Here is a 21,455-nt window from a genome sequence, read left to right on the forward strand (position 1 = left end):
CTGCTGTCAAAGCTTTGTCCTAAAATACTCACCTCTGGTCTCAGAACAGCCTTCCTGCAGGCCTGACACACAGGGCCACTCCGGGAGAAACTCAAGGGAAGTCGACGGGTTCGATTCTGGCAGGTTGGCTCCTCACATATTAACCAACCCTGCAGAAAGGGAAAACGTAGAAGAAAAGACCTTTTTTACCATAAATTCAAGTTATAGCTTGCTTTTACCCCGCCTAAACAATTAATCATACTCAAGGAAGGAAAAAAATCCCAACTTTTAACATCTTCTGTAAAGCTGATCCTATAATATGTATAAAGAGTTGAAGGCCCTTGCTTAAGATAACACAATCAATGGTGGAAAACAAAGCTGAAGTCTTCTTTATTCAAAATCTCACATTGTACACACTGCAGTCATCCCTTCCTTGAAATATACTGAAACCTCTGTTCTTCTCCAGTTCAGACAACGTTAACACATAACATTTATTTTATACAACTAAGTAGACCAGATAACGACATCTCAGAGACCTGTAACAAATTAAATTTTAAAGTAAAGTGCCATTTCCTTGCTTGCGCTTTAAAGGTTTTAACTTTTAGGTTTTCTGATGACAGCCAGAAGTTTTCTTTTCTTTTATCTTTTTTTTTTTAATAATTTTTTTATAGCAAGCTACTGAGACATCAATATAAACTGACTCATTTAGGAAAAACTAACATTTTGCTGAGTTAAAATGAAATAAAATCTGAGCTCAGCTCAAGGAGACAACGCAAAAGGCTTCTCTTAAGAGCACAAAAGAAAGAATGCTGCGGGGATTGGTAAGGATGTACCTCTTGTATCAGGTCCAACCAGAGGTTAAACCAATGCCACACCTCATCTCTAAAAACCAACAACAGCAGATATCTAAGGAATAGCATAAGAGAAGGTACACAGTAAAAGTTTTCCAGAAGACTTTCCCAACTTTTAGAAATGGCTCAAGGACCTCCTGAATCACTGTCTTTATCTTCAGTGGTGACAGATGCATTACTACCCCCATCCCAATGAACTTCAAGTGCTTTTCGAATCAATGTAGACCTTCAGTATCTACAACATCCTGTAGAACAACTACAAGCTATATTTGTTATTTGTTAGTAAGACATGACTTAAGTTTTCTTTCCTCACTGGCATAGCCATAACTGAATCTGTATTTTGTACCTCAGAAATTCAGCGTTCTGATTCAACATGACTATCACTAGTTGAGTTTAAAGTTAGATATTTTAGTTACTTTATTTTACATGCTTTGGAAATGTAGAGGAATTCATAAACTTTAGTTTGCCATTTTCCAAACCCTTGTTTAAAATGGGATTTGACTATGTCTACTCTTAAAAGTTTGTTTGTTTGTTTTTTCATTTAAAAAAGATTTTTATCAATCTCTTCCCTATCATTTACTGGAGTATGAAGAGATCAGATAACCTGAACACTATGTTTTTCATTTTTGTCAGCTTTATCCCTTTCTTTAACTTAAAAATATATTCTTCTACAATCTTCACAAAAGTGTAACAAGTCTGATTCAGGTGGTTTTTTTTGTTCATTTGCCTGTTTTTTAAGATGAAATCTCACATCCTTTCCAAATAACTTCATTTATTCTAGAGATGTCTCTTCTTTCTCCAGCCATGTCATATCCTCAATATTATCTCACTTGGCGCCAAGCCCATGAAAACACTCGTGCTGCTCTTGCAGAGCGGATCTTTTAAGCCCATGTGGGCAGACTAGAAAAACTTTGTGGGGAACTTCATGCCAACAGCAAGGTATATGACGCTACCTAAGATGTGTGCTCAAGTCCATAGCGCAGAAACAGAAAGAGCCCGCTAAGATATGCAGTTAGGGTTCATTTCACTCAGCTTTGGGTATCTAACAGCCTGATATCTAGTCTAAGCTAGTCACCCTATGATCCGTTTATAGGAAATGGAGGAACGAAAAAGCATCTCCAAAAAGCAATTCACCTAACAGATTTTGGGATGAGGCAAACTCTGCTCTAGACTCTTTTATTAAAATAAGGGTACACTTAATTTCAGAGCAAGCTTTTTGGAAACAGTACAATCAGTGTATCTGATCACTATGTTTGAGTTTTATTGTTATGCAGATTAACAACATAAATGATTACATATTTAATACTGCAAGGTCAGAAAATTCCAAGAATTCAGAAACCCTGTGTAGATCTAATTTTGGTCTCTTCCACAACTGTTGTCCTAGCAGCCCTACTACGACTCCCCTTTGTCACAAACAAATTATTTACGACAAATATTTCACAAGTGACATTAGAAAGATCAACGTCACTCCACAAGACTGAGCTACTTCATCAGCAGATGATTCACCATGAAAAGTCCTAATTTAGGACCTGATCTAACAGAGACACTTGACCTGTGTCTTCTGGAGTCAGCAGACACAAAGGAGCCTCAAGCCAAAAAGCTAGTCCTTAGCTTTAGTTTTGCAAATGAACCTGATATTTATTTCTAAAAGAGGAAGGTGCTCATCAGTGGCCTTACATTTTTTTAATAACTCAACTTTAACAGACATGGAATAACTTGCTACTGAAAGAAGCTACTCAGGGATAGCATTGAGATCTTCAGGCACTGACTTATGTGAGTACTGAGAATATCATTAGAGACATTGTGAGGGAGAACACAAAAACATTTCTGGAAAGGATAATGAATTGTTACAGATCTTCCATTAAGCTAATTCTTCCAGACAAAAGCTATGCTCTGTGTGCAAAGCTGTTTATGTCATATTTACTTATTATATGGCACCTCTACCTTCCTATGAAGAAACATCTGGTAGCAGCCTGTCACAAACAGGGCCTTAAAATACACAGCCAGGCAGGGGGAAGTGCAGAGGGTGTCCTCAGCCATTCCAAAGCCCTCCTGCTTAAGAGCATAATTGTTTCAGCTGTAACCATGAAAAGATTCTATGCACACAAAGAGAACGCTCATGACTCAAAATGTATTAAATGACTACATTTGAACTTTAAAACAATTTATTATACTAGAAAAACAAAGCATGGAAACTACCAGATAGTAAGGTATTTAGTTAGGGAATGCAAGTACAACTGAAAAAACAAAGCCTGGAATGGGAGCAGCATCCCAACTTCAGCTGAGCAGAATACTCAAAAATAGACAACCATGAAAATAACGCATGATTAAAGTAATAGTGTGTTTTCTGCCACCTATTGGCATTTTTTAGCTAACAATTAAAAAACAAAGGACTATGCCACTTGTAAGGTACTGCTTCTGTTGCATTTTAAGGGAATGCATAGAGAATGCATAGATGGTCCACTCAAACTACCATTGAATAATAACATTTGAAGGAAGTTTCTTCATGCAACTGTTTCAGTCTAATGCAGTCGCTGTCGACGAAAGTGCTGGGAACTTTGATGATCACAAAACACCGGTGAAAAAAGACTGAAAAATCCTGCTTAAACTAAAAACAATAGCTTAGGATAAAAATAAGTATTCAAATTCAACAGCTTACTATTATACTTGTTTTCAACTACTAAGAAATAATGATCAAAACATATAACTTTCACTGAAAAGTACATTTCTCAATAAACTATATTTAAAAAGTGGAGATCTAAGTTGTTGTGACAATAAAAAACCTAAACCTTACCTAGACACTAACTAACTAAACATCCCTTCAATTTATACAGAAAACAGTTAATGCCATTTGTATAGACTTCCTACCAGTTATAACCAACACTAAAGAGGACTTTTCTTCTTTGTCACCTCTCTATTCAGGCCTTATTTGCGTTTGTTTGTACTTACTATCTGTTAATCTCTCTTAACAAATGACAACAATAACTGTTGCTATTATGCATGGAAATTAAACATGTAGATAACTGTGTGAAGGGAGGTATTTTTGAAAAAAAAACAGTATCAGAAACATGTAGCTCTTTATGTCTCTTGTTTTGCTTTGATAATTAAGCCATAGCCTTCATTTATTTTAAACAAAAAACTTTTCCATGGACATGCATGTTGCAATCAAATTCAATACATGCATTATGTTCTGATTCAATTTGTTCAAGTGCATTATTAACCCTTATTTGATCTATGCCTGTCGTCTTCACTGACCAAACAAACCCAATCCTTCATTTCCCAGCAGCTATCACTGAGCCTGTAAATTAATTTGCAATAGATCAAACAAAATCATAATAGGAAACCTTCAGTTTTGTTCTACTTGGTATCTGCAACACTGTGGGAAATGAAATCCAAGTTGACAGGGAAAAGAAAAAAAGCAACCAGCATTTCCAAATAGTCTGTCTACAAATGCTTAGTTCATTTTAAAATATAAAAAATGTATGCAAAAATAACCCTGAACTAAATGCACTATATGAAAGAAAATCCTTGAAGAGTACTGTGTCCACAAACTGTAGCTAATGGGGAGAAATTTGCAAGTCAAAAGTAATTTTCTTTCTTTGTAACTCTGTTCTTGAGAATTAGCCTCTCACATTCTAGTGATCAACAAGCATTATAAATATTACCCCAAAATACAGAAGCAAGTGGTTTTGGAACAGCCTTTCAAACAGAAGTTGCAGGAGTCAACAACATACATTTATTGAGCTTTATCTTAATAGTTTTTACAAATTACATTTCACAATGTAGCTTGGTTGCCTGCTACAGTAGAGCACTGGATGTGCTTCTCTATGACACTTCAGTTTTGTATCTATGTTCTTGCCTTCAGGCAGTCTGGATGCTGAGGGACTACAATGCTTTAAAAGTTCACATGGAATTAAAAAATGCAGTAGTAAAAAGAAGAAAGCTGCAAGCACTGAAAATTATTCAGAGGTCACTATCAGTTACTTCGGAGTTGAATTTAACGTGTAATTAGTTCTTGCTTCTCTACAATCTTTCTCTTGAAGACAATCTTCATGTGGATTTTTGAAAAGGATATCTTGATGGATGACATCCAATCTCTAGACAGCTAGGATATCTAACCTCAGACACATTGGATCCAAAATACATGGCTTCCTCTCGGTAGAGCTGAAATTACTACCTTAAATCATGAAACCATGCCAAAAAGGAAGTGTAGAAACACCACCTGGACATGCCTTCCTAGTCAACCAGCATAAGCTTGCTGTTCACATCACTGATCAGCAACCCAGCTTTTGGAAGGCAGAATGTGAGAGACAACATAATGAAAATTTTCTGATTCAGGCATTGTGGAAGGATACCTGAGACGTGAACAATCCAGCCTTTCCTGGGAGCACGTGCCTGGATGCAGAAAGGGAATTCGACACCATGATGATGTTGCTTCCGGGATGCAACCAATCATACTCAGGGTTGGGCTATTGTTTGTATTGTAACCAACCATAGATTGCCAAGTCTTGTTTAGAAAGTTATAAAGCACGCTGAGTGTATGCAAATAAAGGTTCACTTGTTTGATCACATTGATCGTGTCAGGTGTCCTCACTCATCTCCCGCAATTGGCGCCCGAACAGGGACCCTCAGAATCCTCACAGCAAAGTTGCAAGACTTGGCGAGGAAGAGGGTGGAAGGCCGACCGAATGATCCGCTGCCCCGGCGGAATGAGCAGTGACCTGCCCAGTCACTAAGTGGAAAAAGGTGCACCTGTTTAGTCGCTGGATCGACGCTGGAATCTCGCCTAGAAGAGGTGAGCGGTCGGGGAGACAGATGGGGTTGGATAAGCAAGAAGAGGCTGTCCTAAATCTGCTCCAACACATGCTCTCTGTGAGAGGACTTAAATATGAATCCTCGGCTCTTAAAGGGCTGTTAATGTGGGCATGGAACAAAGAATTAATCCCCTCAGTAGGAGTCGTTTTTGAACTCGCTACGTGGGAAGCCATAGGCAGAGAGCTATGGGATGATATCAGTTCGGGGGGAGCAAGTGCAAAGGAGGCGAATAAATATGCTACCCTGTGGAAGTCAATTAAGGAAGCGTTACATAGCATGAAAGTCGAACGAACTGTTGCTACGGCTGTAGGTGCTGTGGCTCCTGAAGCTGCTCTTAGTACAATAACTGGCATCGTCTTCATCCTCCTCTTCACTCTCATGATCATCGTCTCTATCTTTTTTACGCGAATTTCTGTGCCTATCAAAGTAGAAACTGCGAATTCAGGGACCACGTCTTTAGAACTGCGCCGAAATGGCGGCAGCCAAAATGGCGACAGCATGCGCCAAGATGGCGGCAGCACGTGGGCAGAAAAAGGGGACTCGGAAGAGAAGGCGGAAGAACTACAAAGGGGCGGGGGAACAGGCGGACGGTCCTGCCGGCCTAAGTCCCGCCTCTACCCTGACCTCCCACCACCCCGCCGAGAGCTCCACCCAGTGGAGGAACCTTTGTCCGCACCGATTTCTTTGGGAGAACAACAGAAAAAGGAACTATCTGAAGAAGTCTTGCAGCAAGTTATGGACAAATTATCGGAATTAAAAATGACAGATGCCAACGAGAGGAAAAATCTCCATAATACACCTAATCCTTTTGCTACGTCGTTATCACCGCCAGTGCCGACTGCTCCACCACCCTTTGCGCCACCAGATGAAGAAGAAAGAAGCAGAAGATGGAAGGGAGTTACTCGTGAAGCCTTAATTGAAGGAAATTTTCTACCGTCTGCCTTTCCCATTATCACAGACCATGGGGGAAATAGAAAATGGGAACCTTTTGACTGGAAAATTTTAGAAAAGGCGCGTTCTGCGGTATCGCAATATGGGCTTCAATCCAGTTATACTCAACAACTGTTGCAATTTATTTTCACAGCAGATGTGCTGATACCACATGATTCTCAACAAGTTGCTAATATTCTTTTGTCCCCTTCTCAGCAGCTTTTGTTTTCCAGGGCCTGGCAACAACTATGTGAACGTGAAGCTGCACGACCTCGGCAGCAGGGAGATCCTCTATATGGCGTTCAAGCACAAATGCTGATGGGTCAAGGTCCTTTTTCAAATACGGCATTACAGCAGGGGTTTCTGGGAGAAGTATTGCAGTTGTCACAACAATTAGCTTATCAAGCAATGCTTTCAATTAGAGAACTGGGAAAAGTATATTCTTTTGCAAATACTAAACAAGGCCCCCAGGAAAGTTTTCCTTCCTTTATTGATTGTTTACATCAGGCTGTTCGAAGTCATCCTGATTTGGATGAGACAATGAAGGAACAAGTCTTTAAAATGTTTGCCTTTGAGAATGCTAATGATAAAGCAAAAAGGGTCTTGAGCACATTGCCTAGAGATGCCCAAGTGGCAGATATGTTAGAAGTTATGGAACGCACCACCGGTCCTGCATCTTTAGTTGCTGCTGCGGTATATAGTGCTGTTCGTATGTAAACAGCCACAACAACAGCAGCAATATAGTAGCAAGAAATGGTGATAATCATAATACCAATGAGTGCCGGAAGCAGGGAAACTGGAAACCGAGCGTGCCAGCCCCGCGCGCGATGATAGTAAATCAGGGAGCAACACCATTATCAAGTCAGGAATTTGTTCCCTCCGTGCCGCCACCACAGGAAGTGCCGGAGTGGATGTGGAAACCACAGTAGATTCAACGCTTGTATCTGACAAAGTAGTAGTAATAGATACAAATGTAAAAGGACCATTAGGTGAAGGGTTATCAGCCTTATTAATCACGTCAAGGTGTTTTTGTATTACCAGGAGTTATTGATGCAGACTACACAGGGATTATTAAGGTCATGGTATATACGTTAACTCCACCTGTTTTTATTCCAAAGGGCAGTAAAATTGCTATGTTTCTTGCTGTTTGGTATATTGCAGGTGTGGGGGTTGCTTGTATGCTTAATAATTTGTCTGTTACACTTGCTCACGAAAATGATTGAACGGGTTGTAAAACAAGTCTGGATTGTTCAAAAACAAGAAGGGGGATGTGTGGAAGGATACCTGAGACGTGAACAATCCAGCCTTTCCTGGGAGCACGTGCCTGGATGCAGAAAGGGAATTCGACACCATGATGATGTTGCTTCCGGGATGCAACCAATCATACTCAGGGTTGGGCTATTGTTTGTATTGTAACCAACCATAGATTGCCAAGTCTTGTTTAGAAAGTTATAAAGCACGCTGAGTGTATGCAAATAAAGGTTCACTTGTTTGATCACATTGATCGTGTCAGGTGTCCTCACTCATCTCCCGCAAGGCATCATTTTAAGTTACTAATCATGCCATTCTAACTTCAAACTGACCGCTCCTTTCAGACTACTCTTACAAAAGCATTATTTCCACTAATTTCAAGGCCAGAAGCTTCAAACCCCATTTTCCTGTCGACATCCATTATTACAGATAGCATTGCCTAACAGGGCAAATCTGGTCGAAGTGGCTTTAAATCCCCTGGAAGGATAAGGTTCCACCAATACTGCATTACTGAGTAAACTATCAAATCTACTGATACTCCCATGCAATGTTAAAAGATAGATGTTTTTATGAAGTATTTCACATGAAGTTTCTCATGACAAGAGCAGACTTGACTCAGTGACCTGAAAGTTATCAGTTCCACTGATATCAATTTATCAACAACCTGTTCTACATCCCAGGTGTGTTCTCTCTGTTCCACCTGTCTGTGTCTTCTGTAAATATCTGAATGTTTGGGGAAGCAGACAGACAAACGTTCTTCAGTAGTATACTGTATCTCAAGAATTAGAACTTGAGCCAAAATGTACACTTGCATATGCTTTCGCAAGTGTTTTTACTATTAATAGTGGCTACATCTTTTAAGAATCGCATTGATATCCACTTAAAGACAAGTTACTGCTGTGAAGTCAGGAAATTTTTTCTGCTGTTTACCAGAAACCAAATTACTTTCAAGTAATTTCAACTTCCAATCTGCTTTTTTTGTCTGTTCAGAACAAAGAAATATTCCAGTAATAACATTGAGTCAATCTAATGCACTTGCACTGAGTTGGTGAGCGCTCAGCAGCAATGAAAACCTGAATGACAGTATGAGAACTAGTGTCACACACTGGAACCTCAGCAGACAACACAGACTGGAGTGACACCTACCTGCTACTGCTGCAACCTCAAGAAGAAATCCTCTCAGGTCAGGAGTGCTATCATATAGTGAAAGAAGGTTTCACAGGGAAACTTTACCCACTCAGCAATGTGAAATCCAGCACAACTCAGGTTCCTCAAGGCAACATCTTGGTTTTTCACGGGGAAATGTATCTGGCAAAAACCTCAGAAGATCTCTCTTATAAATAAACCAATTCTACTGCTGCTAGACACAAGAAAAGCATAAACTCATTAAATTTTTGAAAAGGTTTCTCAAGATGGAGGACTTGATGAGGAAAGGCTAGGACTGACGTAATAAGGAACACACTATTCTCATTACAGGAAAAGCACCTCGTTCCGGTACCCTGGTGTCTGCCTGCCTGCTTCATGCACTTTCTCTAGCTCCTTCCAGCTGCTTCATTCCTGATCGTCCTGCCAGAGTAAGTACAAAGATACATCAGATAGTTGCTTGACCAGTCTTACGGATGGAGTAATTTATCAGTGAGACTAGCAAAGTAGACTCAGTGGAGAACACTTTGATCAGGAGGGCTCCACACAGGTGATAGCTTAAAACGTCTGACTCAGTCTATGCGTCTCCTAGACACCCTGAGCAGAGATGGCTATTCCTTTGGAACTTGCAGCTAGCTACTACTACAACCAACCTTGAGACTGAATTATCTGCACTCATAAAAGACTGGATCAACATATGAAAGGAACACCTCACGATGTCCAAAAACCTACTGCTTGGTCACCCATTCTGTTTGGGCAGAGGAAAAGGACAAGTAAATTCCTCGTCAAGGTGAAATTTGGAGATCATCTTGTCAGAAAGAAATTTGAGGGAAACTAATAAGAATATCCTGTCACAGAAGAGCACCATACATGCTAAATCAGCCATCAGGCTTCCTTCCTTCCTCACCCCCTAGAAAATCACCACCATTAGAAACGAAGTCTTTAGAAAACCATGCAACTGCCAAATTCTCTGAGGAAACAGACAATTTTTAGCTCTATAAAAGACTACTATCAGAAGTTAGCTCTAGAAATAAAAGGTGGACCTGCAGCTTCGTAAGTTTGACATTTTTCCTATCAATGATGTTGTCCTTGATAAGGAACAAGCAGGCACACTCTATTAACAAGAATCATGCAAACCAACCCTAAAAAAAAAAAAACGAGTGGAGGAGTTAGAAGCAATCAGTGATGTGGAATTCCTGATTTTTTTCTGGATCCTGCAAGGCTCGATATTCCTCAAGTACACTAGATATCAAGCACTAATAAAAAAAAAATATATATTTGTGAGACCATGAGAAGGATCTCATTTTATCTTCGAAGGAAATGTAGGGGACCTGCAAAGTCTCTTCAATAAGTATGTTCAGACTTATTTAGATCTCAAAGCAGTATATGGATAGATATTGTTATTGACATACTAGTCATTCTAACCTTCTTTTCCATTGTGTCAAAATTTTAACAGGAAATTACTGGGAAAAAAATCTCTCCACTTCTTTAATATGTCACTACAAAGAGATCAGATTGTACTAAGTCAGAAGCTCTACTGTCAGGTTCAAGAGATCCCTTCCTAGAGAAAAGTTATGTCTGAACTTCATCCTAGAATTAAAAAATGTAAAAGAATTTCAAAATGAAGAGTGTGTGCAAGTTCTCCTGAACTGCCAGCCATTAACTGAAAGTTTTAAGTCAAAAATCTCTTAAAACTAAGTTATCTAACATATTTATATGCGAATCTAACAAATAAACCAAAGATGATCTTTGAGGATGTCTTGTTTTAAAGCTTTATACTGCTGTCCTCAGTGTAACATTTAATCATCTCTCAATAATAAATTCCTCTGATATTTTCACCGACTCTTCAAATAAATTATCTTATAAAAGGAGCTGGGTCAAGAGTCTATTATTAATGTTGGCTGCCTAGAGGTTTCATCTTTTTATTTTAAGTGGGATAGGTACCATATTAAACATACTGCCAAGCTTGTTCTAGCTGAAAGGAAAGATATTGGAGCATATTCTTAGAATGGTGAAGCACCTCAGGTTTGCATAAATTCCTTTATAAATCTATCCCACAGCTTAAATCCCTTACGCAGGGAATGTTTATTCCACATTCTCCGGTATTTTGTTAAGTGTTGTGTACATTTGGCTTTAAATTCCAAGAAGCAATGCAAATAGTTTTAGTAACTATTATAGTAACGACAACTGAAATTTGTTCCTGAAATTTATACATAAAGCCAACTACAGTGCAGTGAGAGAAACAATCATAAATCCAGTGTGGTATTTGGACCACAAGTAAAGATAAAGAACTAATCTATGAACTCCCTCTTGGCCATTGACTTCACATTCATTTTTCTTTTTCTATACAATAAATACTGTCGCTAGTTCCTCATCCAGAAAAAATAGGTTACATTTCCCAGTATGAGTATTTTTAGAGTCTGATGCTGCCTGATCATCCAATTTAGGGAAAAAGTAAACAGGGACCACGGCATTTTACACTCCATTTCATGCTGCCTCACTTCAATGGAAGTTCAAGATACAATTTCAATTCCTTTTCGAAGCACTTCCTCATTTTCAGAGCTTCTTGAGTTTTGGCCTATATAACGGATCTAAATTCAGCTGTGGGAGTGAGTGGATAAAAAACTCTTAAAAAAAGAAAGGAAATTCCTTTCCTGGATGGTTCATTTTGCTCCTCTTGAATTCAGCATTATCCAGGCTGATTAATGGATAGATGTGATCTTTCAGGAAAAATACAAAACTGTCTCTTAAATGGAAGAACAGTAACAAGCAGATATGAATTGCTTTTGAAAGTGTTCTACTTGAAAGCAGTACAGATTCTGGAAATGGTTGGTTATATACCCAGTAGTATTATCACAGGAACCACATTAAAGGAGGTTATCCAACTGAAGTGTCTTAGCCAACAACTTCTTTGTGGAAGGCAAATGATCATTTTACCACCCAATGAGACAGTACTGCTGGTACAAGAGAAGGATAACCTCTCCAAAATAATTCTACTGAAATCTCCTGTTCTCAGAAACGCTCTATCTGTTGTCTCAGTTCCCCACTGGAAAGCTGCCAGCCCAAACTCACTCAAAGGCAACTGGAGTCAATGGGAACCACACCTTTGAACGATCAGATTGTGAAGGTCCAAAGCAACTAGACAAACTGTAAGGCAATGTAGCTACACTAGCTTGCGAGGAAATAAATAGTACCTGAGTTTCTCAAAAGAACACACAGTGTCATTCTATCTTGAAAACGCCAATGAAACTAGAACAAGAAAAGCACTGATGTGGGTGCCAGGCAGTCATTACAAAAAGTGAAGCCCACATTTTGCACCAAACTGCTTTGAGAGGATTTCAGCCACCTACAACAAAATTCTGTCCAAAAAGCATACTTTTTAGGACTTCTTTCAGTACTCACAGGCCTTAAGGTCCTATCAGTGAAGCATTGCTCTTGTGATGCAAAGTCAGCCACAAAATATCATATGCCTTTTTCTAGACTACTGAAAACGAAAGTTTGTAGACTTTCAAGAACGATATTTTATGATTTGGATACTCCAAAATAATAGAACTCAAATTATTTTGTAATCCAGACCTGCAAAAAATATTTGAAAGAAACCACCCAAAACTCAAAGAAAACTACTTTAATCTCTAGAAAATAGTACCCTCAGCAGTATCTGTCGTATTAGTTTGACTGTTAAAAGTCTCAGGAGATAACAGAAGCAGCAAAAAATGCACCCTACACCCCCAAAAAGAACCCAAACGCTCAAGCTAACGTAAAAAAACACTTTAAACAACAATATCAAACAAGACAGAAGTGAAAAATATCTTGTAGGTCAACGTAAGAGTTTTACATGTTATTAAAAATTGATTTTTTAAAAAAGTAAGACATCTTTAAATGTACAGTCATATGTCATTTCATACAAGTTATTTGAAACTTATTGATCTCATTTGTGCAAAAACCAGCCTCTGTCATCAGCCTGCTGAAAGGATAATAGAGCACTCCAAACCCTTATGATAGGTTTGATGCAAACAGTGGCCCTCATTTATACACGTGTAATAGCACCACAAGTGGACAAATTCCAAGCTTAACAGTTGCACATTATAATCTAAATTAGCGAGTATGTTCTGCTTTACTTCACATCAAAGCCAATACCTTGGGCTTCTTATCTTCAGTAAAATAAGATTCTAGGAACCAAAATATGCACCCCAAAACATTAAAAAGTAGAGCACAAGTGTTCATAGGCTAACATACTGTCCACAAAGAGGAGCAGCAATTACCAACAATTTTATATTACTTAAAACAATCTGAAAATAGCTAAACTGGCTTTCAAGCAAGCAACTGGGAGAAGGCATACCTAAAATGACTACGTATGGGAAACTACATTGAGAAAACGATCAGTGAAAGATGTCTTATGTAGTTATGCATGGACAGCTAAAACCTCCAGAAGGATATTCAGGTTCATTCTGCAAAATATTCTCCCTATTCATACAACTCAAAGCAAGTCACATTCTTAGGATATAATAGGTCACAACTAAGTACAGTACCTTGCTTCAGAAAAAATTTTGCTTTGTCTGTCAACAAAGCACAAAGAGCTCATACAGCCCATCCATGTATTGCTTGTTAAAGAATCTAGCAAACACACAAACAATAAGAAATCAAGATTTCTTAAAATCTGTGCCTCTGCTTTGGTTAGAAAGCAAAAATCCCCCTCTACTACTCCTGCTTCTTCCACAGTTCTGCCCTCTTCCCTCTCCTCTCAAACCTATGTACAGTCCTTCAATTTTTTCATGTCTCAGACCTGTCTTGTAGGAATTTCAATATGACATTAGATGTAATACAGAACACACAGAGATTTTACTTGGGTACGTGGCAATAACAGTAAGGTTTGTCAACTTAAGTATACATTTCAAGTTGGTAAAGAGACAAAAAGATCGTCTGTGGGAAACATTTATCTTTGCAATAGGGTTATGAACATCTCTAAATACTGAAGGAGTTAACACAGTTCCGAAAACATTATGTATGTACGTGCATTATCATTTTTAGATATGTAAGTTTAGAGGAGCTCAACAGAGTGAGAGGTAATGGCAGAGAAAGCGGTCTCAACAGCCTGGTCACCTTAAACTAGAAAAGTTTAAAGCATCACTAAGCAGTGTTTGTTCATTTAAGTTTAATTATTTTCTCCTTGAGAATGGCACTAATGAAACTGAATATCTTTCATGGTTTTTAAGAGCAGTCTGAATGGTCTGTAAACAGAACTGGGGGCAGACAAGAGAACTGTCTGAGCCAGGGGGTTGCTAGGTGATGCAGAATGTAAACCCACAAACTTGTTCAGGTTTACTTTGCTTTCACACCACTCTCACACAGGCTCTCCAAAGTTTTAAGAATTAATTTCCAGGTAGCTATTTAAAAACAAAAAGCAGAATAATTAAAAAAGCAAAACCCTTAATCCTCTTCACCTCTTTGCTCACCCATCTCCCCTGCACTCTCCCAAACAGTGAAAAAATAGGAAAGAGGAAAAAAAATTCACAGTATTAAAGTGCCCAAAATTCAACACAGTGTTTTGAATACAACAGCAGGAAGAGGACCATTCCCTCTAGATATTTGTGTGTAATCGTTGAGGACTGGTGATTATGAAGAACTTTTAATATTTTCAGATTAATTTTTACTCTTGTAAATGTAAATAAAAATTATTTCTGGAGCAATACGTTGGTCCTTTAAAGTACTTAAACTGAAAATAAAGTTATATTTACTAATATTTCTACTGCAGACTACAAAAGCAAACTTTTCAGTATAGCCATGTGTTTCTATCTCCATCCTTTTCAGAGCTGTGGTTATTTTTTTTTTCCTTTTCATTTTTTTCTAAAGTATCTGATCAGAGATTGTCCGGTAAGAGCACTTTATTAGATCATCAGTCAGAGGGTTTTACAAGCACCAAGAGCTATGGGCTCAAATGCAGCACATCAGTTTTAATAGCTGAAGGTCTAATAGTAAACTGCAGATACTGCTGAGAACTTTCCATGCACTGAACTCTTGAAAAAGCACCATCTCTCAAGCTTAAATGCAGCTGCCTCTTTCAATGCCGCAAATGGGTAAATTTGACAAAAAAGCCACCATTAAGACTACATGAAAGGCTCAAGACAACATCCTTTCAATGCTTTGTACTTCAGTAATCAGATGTACTTACTCACCCCCTCCCCCAAACCCGATCAAGAACTATTTCTGAATGGTAGGAAATAATTCCACTTTGTACATCTTTTAGTTAATCAAGACTTTCTATTCAGCAATTTGACCTTTTGTTCAAAACAGGATTATCAGTTTTTTCGCCAGTTACCAAGGGCGACTCGCATGGTGAACATAATTGCAATAATTTGCAAAACACCATGGCAACCCACATTACAACTAGGTAAATACTGGTCTTTTGTGCTACATTGTTATTTTCAGAGATGCTGAAGTCAAAGAACGAATGACAAATGAACACAAAATTTATATTTGCTTTGTCTCAAAAGAGAAGAAAATTGATAACAAGAATTGGGGGGAAACCGACTACAGCTGTAATTTCTAACTTGATTAATTAGGATGGTAACAGTCCTTAACAGTATATTCAACAAACAGCCCTGACTTAGTCTCTCCACCCACCTCTCTCTCTCTTTCTACACTACTACCACTAACCCCCACCCCAGACAAATTTTTTCAGCTAGGAGAACAAACAACTCCATTTGCTCTTTTCTTCAACTTAATGGAATCCTTAATTACAGAATATTGTTCTCCTGCTCTTCATTACACTGAAAACTGAAAGTGAGAGAGAGAGAGGAGGAGGAGGAAGACTGCCAAGCAGACAGGGTAGCTACAGTCATCTTATCTGCCTCTGCTTTTTTTATCCACAGCGGACCTAAAAATGAGATGGCACTTTTTAATTTTTTTTTTTTTTTTTTTTTAAATATTACAAGCTGTTGTATAGCACATAATTAAGTAAACTACTTAGTGCTCAGGTTCACTCTGGCAGCATCAGTAAGACATGAAAGCTTAAGTCAAGTCATGATTAAAATCCAAAATCAGAGAGGAAGCAACTACTTAAAAAGAAAAAAATTCTCTTAAAATTATCGGATCAGGTAGTTTCTAACAGAATATCTACTGTATTAAAACATTTGCCTATGAATAGTATTTTATACTTAACAAACTAGTACTTTTTAACTTAACTTACTTTCTTTATAATTGTAAGGAACTTACTGTTACAGTACAGGCTTCTGTTAAAACTTCAAGAAATCATATTAATATCAATTATTTCAGAAATACATAACAAATATAGAGAAATAATTTTGTTTAAGAAAAAATTGCTGAAAACAGTCAATACATGTTACTAATTGACTTCACAATAAACATGCTGTATATTACTGGAGCGTGACTTCTGTGCTGAAACAATTACTATGCCACAGTGAACTGACTGAATGGTTGAGAGCTTAATTTTCATGATACCATTAATAAAAACAAATTATGTCTCTATACAGGCCAAATTCTATCATCAGATGTATTCATACGGTTCCTACAAAATGCAATGGCACCCTTTAGCAATGGATGTTCACTGTATGTTCACATACAGAGTATATGAAGAATACATTAAGTTGCAAGAAGCATGCAATCAGAAGCCAGTGTAATCCTCATTTCAGTTCCCTGTACATACAAATCGTGTCAATTCACAGTTAAAGGACCTCATCTATACTTTAATTCTCATTAAACGACTGGATTGACATTAGGACGAAACAGGCTTGCAATGTGAAGATGACTACTGCTGCATCCCAACATACTTTGAACACTGGAGAGTATGTAGTAAAATGAAAGAAATGAAAACAAAGCAATAAAGGCAACTGAATGTGGCCCCAGGGAGCTGAAACGCACTATTGCCTCTGCTACACCGATTCTCCATGCTGCTGGGTAAGTCACTTCCAGTTTACTGAAAGAACTCACAAGTAACAATCACCTGAGGACTCAATCTATTTTCATTGAAATCTGAAGGTCTACACTGCTGAAGTTTGAGGAGACCCAACTGTAAGCTAAAAGCTGCGCTTCGGGCAGCTACACAATACTATGCACTCTGAAAAATCATATCCTTTGCTTCATAAATTGGGCACCCAAACTTATGGACATGCTTGATTTTCATTCCACCATGCCTCATTTCTCTGAGAAATAAAAATAATAATTTGTCCCCACGCTTCACAGAGCTCTTGTAAAGATGTTCTTTAAGAGGCACTTGATCCTACAGTGAAGTATGCCACAGAAAACTCCATGAGAAAAACAAATAATTCTAGGCAAAATTTCAGCGAGTGCACTCAGTAAGGTAAAGGGCATCCACTAAACAATGCAGAGAAACAAATACAGACTAACTGCTCATCTAATGAATGCTGTCCATAGGTTGCCACGTACTGGAAATAAGACAGAATGGGATGACATCATGCATAAATGATCTGGATTAAACTTAAGAAATCAGTATTCATTCTAGGATTTTTTTAACTTTCAAATGTCCAACTCTGCAGTATCAGGATCCCTCCTCTATTTTTTAAGAAAAGACAAAATAATTCCATCTTTCTGCCCATTCTTCTTCAAAAGAGTTTAAAGGAATATACAGATTGTGCTGCTTGAAATAAACAGAGTAACTCATAATAACAGTGAATTCCCACCTTCTCTGCAAGCTACACATTTTGCCCGGTATTTGTCAATAGCAGAGGCAGGCGAAGACTTAGGAATTTTATCATACTTTTTTCTTTTATTAAACCAATCACACTCAAATATAATTGCTTACTTCTCTTGTCAAAATTTTCACAGGCAATCTTCATCCACACCTGCCTCCTCATGCTATTTCAAGCCTACCTGCCCAGCCAGGTGCTTATCCAGCAGATACCCTGCTTGGATATTCTCATTCAGCCAATTCCAGCCAATTCAGCTTCTTTGCTTTTAGTTTCCTCTACATCCACCCAGGTCCAGCTCTGGTCTCTCTGCTCATCTGTACTCAATTCTTGCAATCATAATTGGTTTGTGGGGTTTGTGTTTTTTTTTTTAAAAATCATGCCTAGCTCCCGCTCCATACTAAAAAATTTTCTTAAAAGTTTGTAGAATTATCACATCTAGACGGATTTTCATAGCATGACAAAAGACAACCAATAGAAAAGAGGAAGGAATTATGAAATACATACTCTTCCTCATAGCCAAATGTTAAAAACATCAAAGCCATAGCACCTGCATTTCAGGTATGGCAAGATCACATTTATATTACATCAGATTTTCCCCTTTCCCTATTCAGTCCTCCTCAGATGATCACTACTGTGCATAAATGTAGTTGCCTGGTGGACCTCACTAGGCAGGTTCACATATCAAGATGTGTACACTTCAACTGCAACTTCTGGTTTTGTAACACTTTCATTTGGAATAATTAAAATGTATCTGCACCATACTTTATTCTGAGATAACAAACACATCCTGTCCTACTTAACTCCACATTAAATGACTCCATTTGCTTCCTGCTACTGTTAATTAAACTAAGCATCAAGTAAGACACTCAAGTCTCAAAAAACCTTTTGGTAAGTGCTCTTAGAGACGGTCAGGCTTCCTCCTTAGCTGTCCCTCAGGTACTCATCCATTTCTGTAACTACTTCCAACACCTGCCCACAACTCTTTCCTGCAGTCTTCTTAGGTCTCTCTCAAACTCTCTCTTAGACCTGCCTATTCTTTTCGAAAAGAGAGCTCTTGTTCTGCTTCCCCCCAGCCTTGACTTAATTTACCTTTCCCACTACAGTCAGATTGCATAATTTTCACTTCTGGAAGAGACTGATTTCTTCAGCAGCGTCTGGTAACACTGGCACACCGTCTAGATGCAGACTAGAGATTGTGATGAGAGGTCAGAGAGAGATGGTATTTTCAGAGAGTTTATAGCCTTTTCTATTAGTAATTAAGTTTTTCAAGGGCTTATAAATTGGGTGTATCTGCTACTTGCCATGAAGAACAGAAAGCACTCAAAAATCTAGGCTGATCTGCTCAATTTTGAGCACCCAAGTGAAGCCAGAAAGGAACAACAGCATCTCAGAAGAGCAGTTGCGGATTAGTTTTTTATGTCTGCACTCATAGTGGTCTTCCTTAGATAGGTTGTAGAACCTCTCTGGACAACCTGACCTAGCATCAATGTTGGACCTGTTTTGAGTGTAACGGTTGGGCCAAAAGACATCCAGGAGTTTCTTCAACCTAAACTATTCTAGACATCAAGTAAAGTAACCAGATGGATCTTAAACAATTGATGGTCCTGTGTAAGCATTAAAAAAAAAAAAGAAGCCAAAACTAGAAATATAGTCCCGTCACAAACTCACTGAACTGAAAAATCAGAGAACAGTGAAGAAACTGTTTTCTGTTGCTTATACACTGGTGACAGACACAGCAAGCAAAATAAACAGGACATTTTTGTTGTAGAGAAGTTTTTCTTAACATAACACTAAAAAATTTTGTTTAGTAAATCACATTCAGGAAGAGCAAACACAAAAACGGCAGGTAAAGCACGATCCTTCAAACACACTATCCTTCCTTTTTTAAAAGGTTAGCTGCTAATGAGACTTGCAAGGCTTTTAAAGACAACAGCTCAACACTGAAATCTGTATGGCCCAAGAGAGCTTTCCAACTGCAACCTCTTGAGAGCAGAACAGGCTACTTGTTACTTCCTATCTGCTAGAAAAAAATTTTTGCTGCTAAAGTGTTGCTGCCTTGAGTTTGTGGTAGACATACATGTTGTCCCAAGTCTCTAGAACTAGTTATTTTCTAAAATTCAGAGAGAATACAAAAAAAAAAAAAATTATATGTCTGAAACAAATTATGAATTTCATTATGACAGAAAAAGAAAAATTAAATGACTGGAATAGAAGACTGTGACTACTTAGCAACCAGTATTATGACCTGACAATATTTATATGGGTAAAAGAACAGTTCCAATCAACTTGAAAGTCCTTTTTCTTAAGGGAACAAAAATTACAAGCAAATTTTAACTTGGTAGAATGTATAAAACAGATGTATAAGAAACAGAGACTGAAAGCAGACTGCTGCTGACATAAATCAGAAGTTTTCTGAGGCATAAACTAACAAGAAAAATTAAGAGATATTAACTAAGAATATAGAACCGAGTCAATAACGTGATGAAAACAACTAAATAGTTTACAGTACAAAAATCCAGAAGTGTAATTTTTTCCTGTATTTTGAAAAAGCACAGTAACAGTCTAGTAGCAAATAAAAGTGAAGAACTATATTTTGGTTTGTTAGCAATAAAATACTTAATAGGCCTTCAAAATTCAGCATATTCCTATAACACATACTTGAACTTAATATTAGTCCTATTAGAGCTAAGAAGATCCGTTACTTGCTGGACTTCCCAACACTTGAAGCTACCTCAAAAGACTGAGACTCATGTATCTACCAAAATGCTAATTTTCCTTGAAGTAGTTACACAAGTAAACCACAACGATCCATGTAACTATTTGCATGCATCAGTCTAACATTAACCTGAGGAAAAACAACAGAAGTACTGATAGGGACTTTAAGTGATGAAGAATTTAAGAACAGGAATGTAATTAACATCACTCAATATGTTTTAAACAGAACAGCCTCAACCAAACATGACAGTTCATTTTTTCACAAGATTACAAGTTTGGTTGAGAAAGGCAGACGTACTGTAATTAATCTCTTGAATGGTATTTGATTTACTTCCAAAGGACATTGCAATAGAATTAGCATTGCACAGCGTTAATAAAGTACACGTGAAATGGATTAAGAGGTGCAAAGTTGAAACATCTCAAAAAAATCAATTGTCCATGAGACACAAAGTGATGACAGTCAAGTAAGCATTTGTCAATACGGGACAGAGACGGATTCTGGTGAGGTATCACAAAGAAAAGGTTACACTCGCACTCTTCAACATTTACATCAGTGATTAGTAGAAGAGAAATCAATTCAGATAAAAATATACAGATGACAAAAGCAGAACAGCAAATAATGATAAGCACGAGGAAATTGGTTTGGTAAACTGTGTTCATTCAAAACAAAATATATGTTCGCACAGCGAAACAAAAACGACACACTAGGAACAAAGACTACAGTTCACACCTATGGAATGGGGATATGGTATGCCAGAAATCATCAGCTGAAAAGGAGTCACAGTAGAGAAGTTATTCAACACAAGCTTTAAAGGCAGACATAGCAAGATGCGGAGATTTAATACTGAAGAACTGAGTATGAGTACTGAGGTGAATTTCTTCAAAGGTATTGGTGAGAACGATACTGGAGCACACACAGTCCCGGCAATAAGAGTTAAAAAAAAAGGAGAAAAAAAATGTATGCTGATAGAGCCATAAACAATGTTTTGAGGCCTTGAAAAAATGCATAACAGCAACAGACCTTGAAGAGCAGCCTCTTACCATAAAAAAAGAAGACTGAGAGGTGTGACTTGATCAGCATGTGTAAGTACATTCATGGGAGAAA

The 21,455-nt window shown here is 37.9% G+C and overlaps 1 protein-coding gene across 3 annotated transcripts in view; it reads right to left on the bottom strand.

Moving 5' to 3' along the window:
* The window catches only part of POLA1 (DNA polymerase alpha 1, catalytic subunit), a 212,587-nt gene that overhangs the window by 69,303 nt on the left and 121,829 nt on the right, over nucleotides 1-21,455 (bottom strand). For all 3 annotated transcript variants that reach the window (XM_086608844.1, XM_086608834.1, XM_086608824.1), the window contains exon 36: nucleotides 33-149. In XM_086608844.1, coding sequence (XP_086464970.1) covers nucleotides 33-149 — 117 coding nt within the window. The remainder of the gene's footprint in view (nucleotides 1-32; nucleotides 150-21,455) is intronic.

The sequence above is a fragment of the Tauraco erythrolophus genome, chromosome 1, assembly GCF_009769465.1.
Source record: "Tauraco erythrolophus isolate bTauEry1 chromosome 1, bTauEry1.pri, whole genome shotgun sequence".
NCBI lineage: Eukaryota > Metazoa > Chordata > Aves > Musophagiformes > Musophagidae > Tauraco > Tauraco erythrolophus.